General features: G+C 47.2%; 1 protein-coding gene across 2 annotated transcripts in view; it reads left to right on the top strand.

Moving 5' to 3' along the window:
* The window catches only part of LOC137590924 (protein phosphatase 3 catalytic subunit alpha), a 40978-nt gene that overhangs the window by 17490 nt on the left and 10136 nt on the right, over positions 1 to 13352 (top strand). For both annotated transcript variants that reach the window (XM_068308787.1, XM_068308786.1), the window contains exons 2-8: positions 739 to 939; positions 7287 to 7411; positions 7881 to 7992; positions 8313 to 8458; positions 8975 to 9114; positions 11669 to 11746; positions 12397 to 12491. In XM_068308787.1, coding sequence (XP_068164888.1) covers positions 739 to 939; positions 7287 to 7411; positions 7881 to 7992; positions 8313 to 8458; positions 8975 to 9114; positions 11669 to 11746; positions 12397 to 12491 — 897 coding nt within the window. The remainder of the gene's footprint in view (positions 1 to 738; positions 940 to 7286; positions 7412 to 7880; positions 7993 to 8312; positions 8459 to 8974; positions 9115 to 11668; positions 11747 to 12396; positions 12492 to 13352) is intronic.

Here is a 13352-nt window from a genome sequence, read left to right as displayed (position 1 = left end):
GAGTAAAATTCTATTTATACTGTTATCAAGGTTTATATATATATCAAGGTTTGCTGTTTATAATGTTATTAAGGTGGTCCTTTTCAGTGTAAATGTGTTTATACTGTTAAGGTGAAGCCCTTTCAGAGTAAAATGCTGTTCATGCTGTTATTAAGGCGAAGGCCTTTCAGAGTAAAATGCTGTTTATGCTGTTATTAAGGTGAAGCCCTTTCAACATAAAGTGCATGTACAGACGGAACCTTTTTGGGTACTGAGGAGCTGAATCAGACCGTCCCCAGTCAGTGTACCATAAAAACCATTCTAAACCCATAAAGATAAAATGGTGCACCATAATATTCTCCTCTGGCAGAAGCGGCGCTCGTATTGGAGGCTACAAACATTTTGATCTCAGCTCTGCGTTTCATTTTCAGATTGTGATCTCTTTTTTGCTCTGGATATTGCCAAGGAAACGAGAAAGTGTGTGGGTTTGTTATAAATATTGAAAACTGAGTCACTCACAGATCATAGCAGTAATCTGGTAAATTGTCTCAGAGGGTGGGCTGGAAGCATGGAGTGAATCCTAACTCTGTCTCCCTCCCCAGGAAGAGACGCTGTTCCTGTTAATCAAACAGCCTCCTAACGCGGAATTAACCGTGTGTCCTAATAACCCTTTTGGTAGCAACGGGAATATTAAATGCATGTGGGTGCACATCAGCTGTAATGACACCTTCTCTTCTTTCTTTTTTATCTCCCCCCCAGCTGTCCCGTTCCCCCCCAGTCACCGGCTGACTGCTAAAGAGGTGTTTGACAGCGAGGGGAAGCCCAAAGTGGACGTGCTGAAAGCTCACCTCACCAAGGAGGGCCGGGTGGAGGAGGCCGTCGCCCTGCGGCTCATCGGGGAGGGGGCCGCCATCCTGAGGTCGGAGAAGAACCTGCTGGACATCGAAGCCCCAGTGACAGGTCGGCGCTCGATCACTTGTGTGTCGACTGCTTTTGTTCCATTTTGGATTGTCCATTTGAAGAAACGACTTGTTTCCAAGACACCACAGAAGGAGAAATAACAGTCACACATTCCTGCCTCCTCTGTCACCACGGCGATTGTAGCCACGAGTCAGAATCGCATCAGAAAATCATTTGTGCATTGTCAGATTTGAAGCTCACGCGAAAACTTCTCAAGCGAATCGTCAAAAACGGAAAAAAGAAAAACAGTATCTTAATGTTGAAAGGTTAGGAGGCTAATTCCCTTCAGAGCTGCACAGCACGATGATAAAACCATAAAAGCATCTCTGTAGATTTAGTGGTTACGATTTTCCTTCATTATTTATTTCTAGCGTTGCTGAAGTTCACTCGCTGTGGACGAACACGCTGTCGTAGGTTCACTAATGCATATGCACGGAGCTCGTCTTTTGTCGTCTTTCTTCCTGGTCAAGTGCCCCCGATCCTCCATTAGACTTTCTGATGAGGCTTCTTTTGATGCTGTAATCAGGGGCAGGCCTCCGCGGAGGCTCTATGGCAACCCGTCGTTTCCTTGATCGCTCTCAGAATCCCGTCCAGAGAGGCCCTGCTTGTATTCGCTTAAATTCATGAATGCACGACTCGTTTTCAAGAAAAGTCTGCTTCTGGAACGTTTATGATTATTTTGTGTGGATGCAAACGACTATTACGCTACAATGAGTGCTGCAGCATGGGAGAAAACATTGTATTTAATGTCATACGATCACAGCCTTACTTGTCGCGTAAATATGCAGAGAATCAAAATTAGCTCTAAAATTTCATTATTTTTAAGTATTAAAACCATGTTTATTTCTATTTTTTCAAAGATGAAATTTTTCAGTCATGTTTTTACCCTTTTTTTTTGTTCAGTTTATCATTTATCGAATGCTGAAACATGAATTCTATTAGCAATAGCACCATCTTGATTTGTTTATCTGTGCTGGATCGTCGAGGCGGATTCCAGGCAGGGAGGCGTGGATCGCCCGCCTGCTGAGCGATATTGACTCATCGCACGAGATGGCGTCCCGCTACGCTGTCAATTCATCAGCTTGTCTCAACGGATACCGCCTATATGGTCTCAGGACAATAGAGGCAGTCGAGCGAGGCGGGAACGCTTCGGCTCCGCCAACGTTGTTTCTGGGGTTCGTTTCGCCTCGGTGGAAACATGTTTGTAACTCAGAATTTAACCGACTCCATCTTTGTTCTGAAAGCCGATGCATAAATCCGGTACAGCAGAAACATTTCCAGTCTTGAATGTATTTCTGTACCTGTACCTGTTGTGCTATAGCAATGCGTTAAATTAGCGGTAGCTTGTGGCGTCAGTCTTCTGTCAGCTGCTGAACAACCTCATAATGATGTATCATAATGTATCATGACGTATCATAATGTATCGTGATGTATCATGACATATCGTGACTGATCATGGCATATGTGACGCATCATAACATTGTGACGTATTGCGATGTATCATAACGTATCATGACGTATTGTGCGGTATCATAACGTATTTTGATGTATCATAACGCATCATGACGTATCATGATATATCATGACATATCATGACGTCATGACGTATGTGACGTATCATAACGTGACGTATCGTGACGTATCATCACTAAAATGAAACCAGCTGTTGTGATTGGACCAGAATTGGTCGGCGCCCAGTTACAGTTGTTCCTTTTTAGAGACGGGAAATTTGCTTTAAGAGCCATCTTTAATAATTAGTGATCCTTTTTGTGAATGGGTGGATCCAGGATTGTTAGCCCCACCCACAATGCCACGCCCAGGTTGTGGTTGGAATTTTAATTCCTAATAATGTCAAACTTGGGGGTTTATCAGATGTGTGAATATACTTCCTGCCTTAGCTTTTCTTCTTAGCTTGTGTGCTCTGATGCTAATCGCCCTGCGTCGTCAGATGCTAACGTTCTAGTTAGCCCTTTTCCTTGGTTACACTACGCAGAAACAGCTTTTACTTTATGCACAAGCATCCTGATGAGCCGTGTTTGTGCGTTTTTGCGCACCAGCGAGGCAATGAAGCACATCTTTCCCTCCCACTCGACACCCCTGTTTCACCCCCTCACCCACTCAGCGGTGCTCGTCAGCGAGGATTTCTCTGCTGGCGTGATCCTGCTGCGTTTCCCTCTCACACGTCCAAACCTCTCCGTTCTGCACCAGCACCTCTTTGCTTTATCCGTCTCTCTCACACCCCGTTTTCCTCTTCATCCCTCCTGTATCAGCTCGACACACGGCCAGAAAATTAGTCTGTAAATATTTAGCACAGATGTTAAGCCCAGCGACATGTCGGCTAGCTTGTTCTGTGCCTCAGATTCACAGAGTCACTTCGTGGTTGGGCCAGATGGCAGCTGGGTTTTTCATGGATAGAGGTGTGTGTGTGTGTGTGTGTGTGTGTGTGTGTGTGTGTGTGTGTGTGTGTGTGTGTGTGTGTGCGCGTGCGTGCGTGGCTCAGACCTCTGTGTACAACCTGCATAAAGCCTTCATACAAGTTGTCCATCAGCTGAGGTGGAACAGAGACATCACCAGGCAACAGGGAGCGGTGACACTGGTTATACATGTGTTAGCAGCACAGGAGCTCAGTAGCATGCTAGCATGCTAAAACACCCAGTGGAATGTTGCAGCTGAATGCCCTCCATCATATTTATTTTCTTTATACTGGTAAACCTCAACTTACGTTGTTATGAGCTAAGTCATTCTCGCCTACACATCGCTTTAAAAAAAAAATACACAGAAAAATAAAAATCAAGTTGACATAATTTTACTCCACTTTATGGAATCATAAAATCACCAGTGAACCCTTAAAAGCACATATCATGTTACTGTACAATAAATCAGAATAAATAAAACATATATTATTCGCCCGTAGCAACCCCCATGACCTACAATGAGGAAGAAGAGCCGAAGACGAGACGGAGACGTTTTTTCTGTACCAGATTAAAAAATAAAATTCAATTGTTTGTCAGCTTAAAATAGATTCATATTAACCAAATATTATTAAAATTCATTAATAGTGTTCAGTACAGAACTAGGAACGGTTATCTTCAGGTTAGCCTGGAGGCTAGCTAATTCAACTTAGATCACGTCTCCTGGACTAAACGTTATTGCTTCTGCTTAGTTATTAGCCCGCAGCTGAAGTGACATATATTAACTTACGTTAGCGTCCTTTCAGATGTAGCTTTTAATTACAGACACTAGCTCCGCCTCCACCGTGTGGTGAAACTCGGAGACGTGGTGATGGCGTCTCGATGGACGGCCGGTCTGGGATCTGCCCCGGGGTGGATCTCTCTCGCTCAGCAAGCCCAGCCTTCGGAGTGGCCTGTGTGGGATCTGAAGCCAGGTTGTGTAACGCCCGCCGCCCACGCCATCGCCGCCGCTGCCCGCCGCTATGCTGCTACTCTGGGAGATCTCTTTAGCGCACAAACAGGAGATGGCCAGAACAAATTATTCCTCACTCCAGATAATGCACTCCCACCTGCTCTTCTTCTGTGGGCTACGCTTCTCACCTCGTTTTTGTGTTTTATTATGAGAGCGATGGAGGAGAAATCGTGCCTGTAGGTGTGCTGGAGTGGAGAGACGGTCGGTTGTGTGTCGGTTGTGATGAAGAGGATTGTGGCGCCTCGTCTGTTCGCCAACAGCTGGTCCTTTTAGCCACGTGTGGCTTTGTCACGGCATAATAATTAATTTCCGTGTGAACGCCGAGTTGTTTTTGAAAATAGACACTACATCTGAGTGGCACATTTTTAAAAATAATCCCTCGTTTTAAGGGTATATCCTTCAGTTTAATCCGAATCTCCATTTCTAGAAGAGATGGAGTTTCAGCTGGAACTTGTTTTGCATTTGTTGCGTCCACAAAAACAGGATAGTACACAGTAAATATTTGCAAAGCATTACAATTAAAGGCTGGAGCAGCTTTTAATTTTCTTTATATAGTGTTAAACACACTTCTGGTTCACCACAATTATGACTCCAAGCAGTAAACGAGGTACTCAGTGTGACAGAAGTGTGTTAGCATGAATGAAGTGCAACACCTCGGTCCATCTCGGACCTCACAACCACCTCGACTCCTCGTTCAACTCTTCGTCGCAATCCCTCTCACTTCCTGTCACATGACCGTGCTGCCTGGATCGCTAAAGCACATCTTTAAGGGAGTAGCGAGGCTTCACGGCGGGTCCCCACCGTCTTCTCAGACGGTTCCAGCATGCTTTTAATGAAAGTGGAATGAAGTGAAGGTTTACGATACCGTCAAGGAGCGCCGCTTCTCACAACGGTCTCACGAGGCCCGTAACTCCAGATAATTGCTCTCCAGCGCTGTCCTCCAGCTCCCGCTAATTGGGTATCTCTCTGAGAGACTTGTTCACAGGCTCTTATTGAAATGCTTGCTGCTAGATACAGTTCATAAAACAACAAACAGCCTCGGTGAAGGAGATCTGGTTGTCTTCAGTCCGGTTTCCATCCATCCGCTCAGGTGTCTAAGACACGACTGGCAGGTTACTTAGAGTCTTGACGGATGGCTTTGACACGGTTGTGTTGATAAGGGGCTATTCTGTGGTAGTGTTCACATTTAAAAGAGTTTTTTGTAATGCAGCACGCGGTTAAATAAATAACCTCGTATGCATCCCAATGAGGCTTTGTCAACCCATCCAAACGAAATGTGTCGACCTCTGGACCGCTAAACGCTGAACTCTTCCGTGTTTCCTCAGCCGACTCTCATTAACAAGCTCTTTATTCTTTATTCCTCTTCCCGGCGGCTCCTTAGGGCTTCTTCTTAATCTCTGAATAGTTACTACTTTAGTAAAGAAGTCTGATTTCTGCACTGGTCACTGCACCAATCTAAACAGATGCAGTATCATTAACGACCATAGAATCTCCTGCAAACTGCAATCAATCAATTATCGTGTCAGGTTTTTACGAGGGGGCGCGAAGATGGCTTCAGATTGATATTGATTTATCGTCTGGATCTCCTCAACCTGGAGCAACGTTCAAGTGGCTCCAAGCCGGGTCCGTCTTTCAAGCTCTTACACGGACGACTCAGCAGGAAGTCTTGGTCCAAACTCAAACTCCTTTGTAGATGCTTAGACTCCATCCTGGACTGAGAAATCCACGAGTTTCACCTCCGAAACCTCCGTCACAACCCGAGCGTTACGCCAAACGTCTGCGGTCCTGACGCGGCAGCAACGGTTGGTGCCTCTCCAAAACGCGGATGTTGGCACGGCGATGGAATCCTCGTGAATCGAGCCTTTTTAAATCTCTCCACACTGTGACGGGATCAGTCACCCAGTAATGTTCAGTTATTTTCCAAGCAGCAGTCTGTTTCACTGTTACACAGAGAGGGAAATAATTTGTATCCTAGCAACTGTCCTCCTTTTTTTTTGGTTGTTGTTGTTATTGTTGGCGTGTTTCACATTAAATCTAATCGCCGCGCTGCTACTACAGCCTTTCATAAGAGATCCGGCCAACAGGAGGAAACAGACCAGCAGTTTGATCTCATCTAGAGTTCATATCAACCTGGAGATTCTATGAAGTCGATCAGAGGCTCGTCGATCGTCGATGACCTCAGGCACCCCCTGCCTTTCAGCGTCGCATCTCCTCTGGTCTTTGCGCTTGTCGACTGATGCAGCGGAGGACCGTGATGGCGATTGGAAACCAATCCAGGTTGAGTGACTTGAATGGAGTGCGATCCCCGGGCGCCGTTTAGCCGCCGCCTAAACACGATAGCGGAGATGGGGCGCGACATTTCAATCATTGGTTTGTAGCTGCTACAACTTCTAAGTGTTCCGACTTTAGCAATGTGTTTAGCTAAACACGCTAAACACATGTGTGATGTCATCACGACATGTAATTATTAAGTTCCAAGACGAAATGATCCGCTCTTACGATGCTTTTTGCTTTGAGAGGTTTCATCTTCGTCTTCACAGTTTAGGGAGAAAATAGCATTAGCATTGTTAGCCTTGGTTCATTTGTTGCTTCCGGTTGGATTCCACCAAAAAACAGATGTGCATTAAACCCTAGTTCCTCCTGGAGGTGGTCAGTTGGTCTGGGAGTTATTGTGTGCAGTTTCTTGAAACAAACGTGGGCGTTGGAGCCGAGCGCCAGAGGACGAGCGATTTATAGAAATACATTTAATATCACCAAGATAAACCAAGAGGATGTGGCCTCTGCGGTAATAAATACGAGTATTTATGGCATCTTCTGACTCCACGTCTGTTGGGATATCTCTGTCAGACCTCTGAAGGAAGCAGCGTTTTAGAGTTTTCAATCTGTTTTCAAAAACAAATATGCCCCCCCTCCTCCTCCTCCAGTGTGCGGCGACATCCACGGGCAGTTCTTCGACCTGATGAAGCTGTTTGAAGTGGGAGGCTCGCCAGCATCCACCCGCTACCTGTTCCTGGGGGACTACGTGGACAGAGGGTATTTCAGCATCGAAGTGAGTGTCGTGTATATTTAGCGCGTGCATCTTTTAATCAAGTGCGACGCATGTCAAGCCGCGTTTATTAATAGCTTCCTTTTGAGCGTGGATCAAGTCGCGCTGCTGCCGTTTTGGCGCCACCAAAGGCTTTTTTTTGTGAAACTTCAAACGTTGCCCGGATAGCGAACGCGGCGGCGGAGCTAAACTTGTGCGTTTCGAGCGGATCTCTGGTTGGAGTTCACTCAGATCTGCGTCTCCTAGCATCTCATCCCCTCAAACGTTAGACTGTCATCAATAAAACATGTTTTAATGGAGCGTGCCGTGTCTTCCCAGGGTTCGTCGTCTTGAAATGTGCCACGAAATGTACCGCATGAATATTTAATCCCGAGTATAATTCCTCTCTTTGAACGTGACAAAGTCTGACTTGATGTTTCCAGCGTGTCTCCACGACAACGAGCTAACACCTGTTTGTTCTTCTCTGTTGCAGTGTGTGCTCTACTTGTGGGCCTTAAAGATCCTTTACCCCAAAACACTGTTTTTGCTGCGTGGGAATCATGAATGTAGACATTTAACAGAGTATTTCACATTTAAGCAGGAATGTAAGTAAAGCTTGTACACTCCATCCACACTGACGACGCTTTCACTTGTTCTTCCTGGAAGCTGTTTATGTTCCATCCAGTTCAGACGCTGGCTTTAAACGGCCCCGTCCTGGGACATAGTTGTTGTTTTTTTGCCCTTCTTGGTATTTACACATGTCACAAGTATTTCTGTTAGAGCCGGGGCAGAAAACACTGTGAAATTGTGGCGCTTTTAAAATGTGTTCAGGACGTTTTTTGGCACTTTGGGCAGCTTTTCCGTCCCAGTTTTGTTTGATTTGGCGTGCTCTCCTCTCCCTGCCCTGTTTCTCCCCCCATGACAGGTAGAATTAAGTATTCAGAGCGGGTGTATGACGCATGTATGGACGCTTTCGACTGCCTTCCCCTGGCCGCCCTCATGAACCAGCAGTTCCTGTGTGTACACGGAGGCCTGTCTCCAGAAATCACGAATCTCGACGACATCAGGAAAGTATGTGTTCGATTCCGGCTCTTTTTTTTTTCTTCTTCTTATTAGTTTTTACCGGCAGGTGCAGCTCGGTCGCTGAAAGTCACGACTTCCCACGTATTTTCTGCTCATAGTTAAAGAAGTGTATTTAGTGTGAAGATACCACCTGAGCCGCGCCGATCCGCCTTAAATCCTTAGGAGAGCGGCGGAAGCAGCAGGTTGCAGCTCCTCGGCCTGATTAAAAAAAAACATTGAAGTGTGTAGGATCCAGCTTTCAAACTAATTCAATAATTCCAAATGGGTTTTGCGGGCTGCAATCAGAGGCCGTGCATAATAGAATTTGCTCTATTGAAGCGTCCATCACACAACCCAACTGGGAATCCGTCGGAGCCCTCCCCTGGTTGGAAGTCGTTTGTGTTCACTGCTGCACGAGAGCACGTTTTCTCATTCCGAACTTCCAGGAGCTTAAAGACGAGATTCTCGAATGTCTGAACGTCCGTTCTTAGCCGTGTTGAACTAGTCCTGCTTCCTCCTCCGCAGCTAGACAGATTCAAAGAGCCCCCGGCCTACGGGCCCATGTGCGACCTGCTGTGGTCCGACCCCTTGGAGGACTTCGGCAACGAGAGGAGTCAAGAGCATTTCACACACAACACAGTGCGAGGCTGCTCCTACTTCTACAGGTGAGTTTGAAGAGTGATGTGATGTTCTTAAATCATGAAGGAATCAGGAAACATCTGCAGGGATTCGAGCCAGACGATCAAATAAAAACGCTGATTTAAGAAGCCGTATTTCACAACGCTTGTAAACATCGAAAGAGTTCTAATTTACTGATCCGTTTTGGCCGTTCAGGCTTCATTTCTTGTTGCTTAAGTGATTTCATCCATTATGAACTTTTTCCAGGACAGAATATTAAATATAAAGACGGGTATGGAAGTCAGCAAAGCACTTTCAGCGATCATAAATGTTTTAAAACAAAAAAATGGAAAGGAAATAACCATCATCTTGCCAAAGACTTAATAAATCAAGAAGCGCTGCTGCCAAATTTCCATTTCTCATCCCTGCAGTTCCTCAACTGTGAGTAGGAGAGGAGAACATGGCGTGCGTTTCAAGTCTCCTCCTCAGACCGCTGCCAGTATTTACGTAACCCGCCTTACCGACAACGGAGCCGAGGAACCCGACAAACAAACGGAAACGCTTCGGAGCCGGCGGCTAGTCTCCAAGCATAATGTAGACGCTGCGGCCGGGAACGTCAGCAGCCTCCTCGTGTGCATTTTCACCTTTTATGTTCTTCATGTAATAAAAGGTGTTTCATAACCGCCGACTTAATCGCGTTTTAATGGCCGTGCTCACTGCTACCGCTCAGTTTATTTCTTTAAATATTTTGAGGAAATATGTTTGGAACGCGGCCTTTTTTACCTCATTCTTGTTGTACCAGCATCCCGGATCAACCATCGTTTGGTCAGAATTCTGGCGTTGTCCTGCGCTGTCCACCCAGGGAATCGCCACTAATTGGCGCCACGCCAGGATTTCTGAGACGCTTCAAACCAGACAGAGACCCCATCCTCCAAGCCCCTCCCCTATAAACATCAACGTCTTTGTTGCTCCCGTCTCGCGGCGACCAATAATTACCCCCCGAGTGCCGTCGGCGCCCTCGTATAACTTTTACAAACGCCATCCAGGCGTGAAATTGCACACGTTTGGAATGCAGTCGTTTTTATTTGAGCCCCATCCTCAAGTGACTCTATTTACATGCTTTTTCATTTGTCGTTGTTTGTTTTGCGCAACGCAGAGGCGCTAAAAGAGAAGCTAACCGTTTCACACGATGGAGCAATTTCGTGCACGACATCCTTGCGCTGTCCAAGCGGCGCGTCAACATCTGCGCCCCGTCGTCGGGCAGATGGGGGACGCTCCAGAACCAAATTGCAAAGTGCCAAAAAAAAAAAAAAAAAAAGAGGCCAAAATGTATCTCGCTTACCAGACGGGTCGGTATGGCGTCAGTCTGCATCTGCTGCTGGGAATGAAGTGAGAAATAAAACGCCGATTCCTGATTCCCCCCCCCCTTTTTTTTTTGAAGGAAAATGATTGTTTTTCATCCCCTGCCGGCAGATGTTTGCGTGTCGTGTTTTTAGGTTTGCAGTAAAACGACGTTGCGGACGAATCTTTCCTACCTCCGCGGTGAGTTTCCACGCACGCAAACAAGTTCCTTGTTGTTTTTACATCCTCGCCCTGAAGGACTTGACGTAAAGACGGGCAGGAGAGTCTGTCCTAACAGAGAAACTGGGATGTTTCTCTGTTTTCTTTGAGAAAAACAACAGGCACCAATGTGAGGTTTTTTGTTTTGTTTTTTACGTCTGGTTTGGTTTGACAAAAACGAGCTGGAATAACGGCAAAACTATAATCTCCAAACTTTTTCCTGTAAGGGCCACATAACTTTTTCTTTCTTTGATGGGGGAGAGGGGGTCAATTTGTAACAGAAAAACTGTAAAAAACATTTATCGTCTTCCAGAAAGTCACACATAACAAAATTAATAACCCGTTCTGGGATCTTAACAGATCTTGCCCCCCTGTTGTGGTATTGTTCAGGGGGCCGTGCTAAATGTGGAGGTGGGCCACATCCAGCCCGCGGGCCGTAGTTTGGGGACCACTGCTATAATCCGTGTTTTCATCGGCGCTGGAAGGTTTTAAAACAAAAATTTTGAAGCAATCGGGACGGAGCGAGTTCAGAAACGATTCCCTCTGATTGGAGCTGATCTTGATGACATCATCCGTCGCCATTTGACCTTTTGAGGTGTGAGAATCGCTGCCTGATTTCCTCCCTTTGTTTAAGTAGCTTCGGGGTTATTCAAAAGTTTTTCATGTGTCACGCATTCCGTTGGCCACGCCCTCTGCTAGCTCGTAGTCTCTCCGTAAACACCGGTGTGATGTTCGGCGGTGATGTTTTCGCTCTGTCTGCACACGGAATCGATCAGCGTGAATCTGCTACGAATCACCCGTCACGCCTCGAGGCTGACGCCAGAATAAATCCTCCGTTTTGGGAACGATCGGACGTTCCAGTCATCATTTTTATGCTAACATTTGGAATCAGCTGTAAAAAAAAGAGGATTTTCTCACTTTGCTAAATGCTAAGCGTGGCGTCGCCGGCGGGATCAATGCGACCTGTGACTCCTTCAGTTGTTCCTATTGATCGTTGTTCTTCATGTGACTGAACCTCTTGTCGGTGTCTTTGTTCCACAGCTACCCCGCCGTCTGTGACTTTCTACAACACAATAACTTATTATCCATCATCCGGGCCCACGAAGCGCAGGATGCTGGGTGAGTGTCGTGGCATTTTGGTCTTCTCCCAGCACACCGTCACACGGCGCAGCGCTCCAGCCCGGGGTATTAAAGAAGAAGGTTACCCCGGCGCTCTGGGGCTCCAGCTTAGAGCGGGGTGAACTTTTAGAGAGGCTCAGTTAATCCTCCCGATGAACACACGGCGCAACGTGAAGATTCGGATCAGGTGTTTCAAACTTCACCCACACACACATCGAGGTTACGACTCTCACGAAGGAGCCTGAACGCCTCATGGGGCGTTTACAGATGGGGACGGGGTAGGGTGGGTATACGCAGCACAGTTGTTTGCCACCGCGGTCACATGGGACGCCCCACCCGGTCTCAGGGTGCAGCCGCCGTCCCAAGACGGCGTTGACAAAACCCCACCCCTTTTCCAGGCGTCCAATCACAGCCCAGGTGATCAGAATGGTTTAGATGCTGATGTGGTCAGCGCGACGACGGTGAGCCTCCAGAGAGCGAATCCCTCCGCTGCGCCATCGGCGCGTCGCTAATGCATCAGCCAACACGAAAACAAGAGGCCTTCGCCGAACGCCGCCGCTAATCGCTTCCCGAGGGTCGAGCGTCTTTTGTTAGTCCTCCAACGCGTTTGATCGCCGTGTTGTGATGTAATCTCCTCAACGTTTCCACAGGTACCGCATGTACAGAAAGAGTCAGACCACCGGCTTCCCCTCCCTCATCACCATCTTCTCAGCGCCCAACTACCTAGACGTCTACAACAACAAAGGTAAGGGGGCGGGGCTCAGGTGCCAGGTGTGGTTGACAAATAGGTCCATATTGTCGTAAGTCATGTTTTTGTTGGATTAGCATCTGTTAGCGTCTTTAGCCGCATTGCTTCAGGCGTCGTCGGACTGTTTTGGGTGAATCTTTTATTTTGATAGTTTGGGGGGATTCGGGATTTGAACCCAGAAACAAATGGGCTGAACTCTTCAGGGTGTTGGTTCTGCGTTGGATCGGTTTCGACAAACGTTCCCATGTTTTGCTTCTCTACCGCCACACCTGAGCGTTTCCATCACAACGGAAACGACTTCCACCATCAAGGCGGTTCAGCCGCTGTGAATTCTTGTCGCGTCTGTTCGGGACGTGAGACGAAAAGGTGCAGCGAGGGTTTATTTGGCACGTAACGGCCCTCTGCGCGTTGGTTCGGTGCCCACGCAGTAATGTGGGCTCGCCTTTTGCGTGGTGAGTCAGCACTTTTGGCAGGATCTGCCCGGGCGGTGGAGGGCGAACCACAGGAAGAGGAAATGCAAACCAAACGCACTCTGCATTTCCCATCAGGATGAAATGTGGTCATGGAGTCGATGCTGCTGGTGTTTGGAAGGCGTCTCGGTTTTTTTTTCTCGGCCGGGTCTGTCGGGTCCGTCTACGATGAGGCTGCATTTTTTAAATGAGCTGCATCCGCGCCTCCAGAAACGAAATGGCACCTTGCCGGTCCGGTCGGCGGTTTATTATTAGGACCCCATTTGTTTCATGCCAACAAATCTTCCCGGGGCTCACAAACAAACAAACAGCACGGCGTGAGACGCCGGCGGTTCCCTCGCTCCGCTAACCCGTCGTCTGGCGAGTCGTTTCCGACGTCATCCGAAAC

This window comes from Antennarius striatus, chromosome 23, assembly GCF_040054535.1.
Source record: "Antennarius striatus isolate MH-2024 chromosome 23, ASM4005453v1, whole genome shotgun sequence".
Classification (NCBI taxonomy): domain Eukaryota; kingdom Metazoa; phylum Chordata; class Actinopteri; order Lophiiformes; family Antennariidae; genus Antennarius; species Antennarius striatus.
Note: the sequence above shows the minus strand (reverse complement) of the source record. Positions and strands in the feature narration are given on the sequence as shown.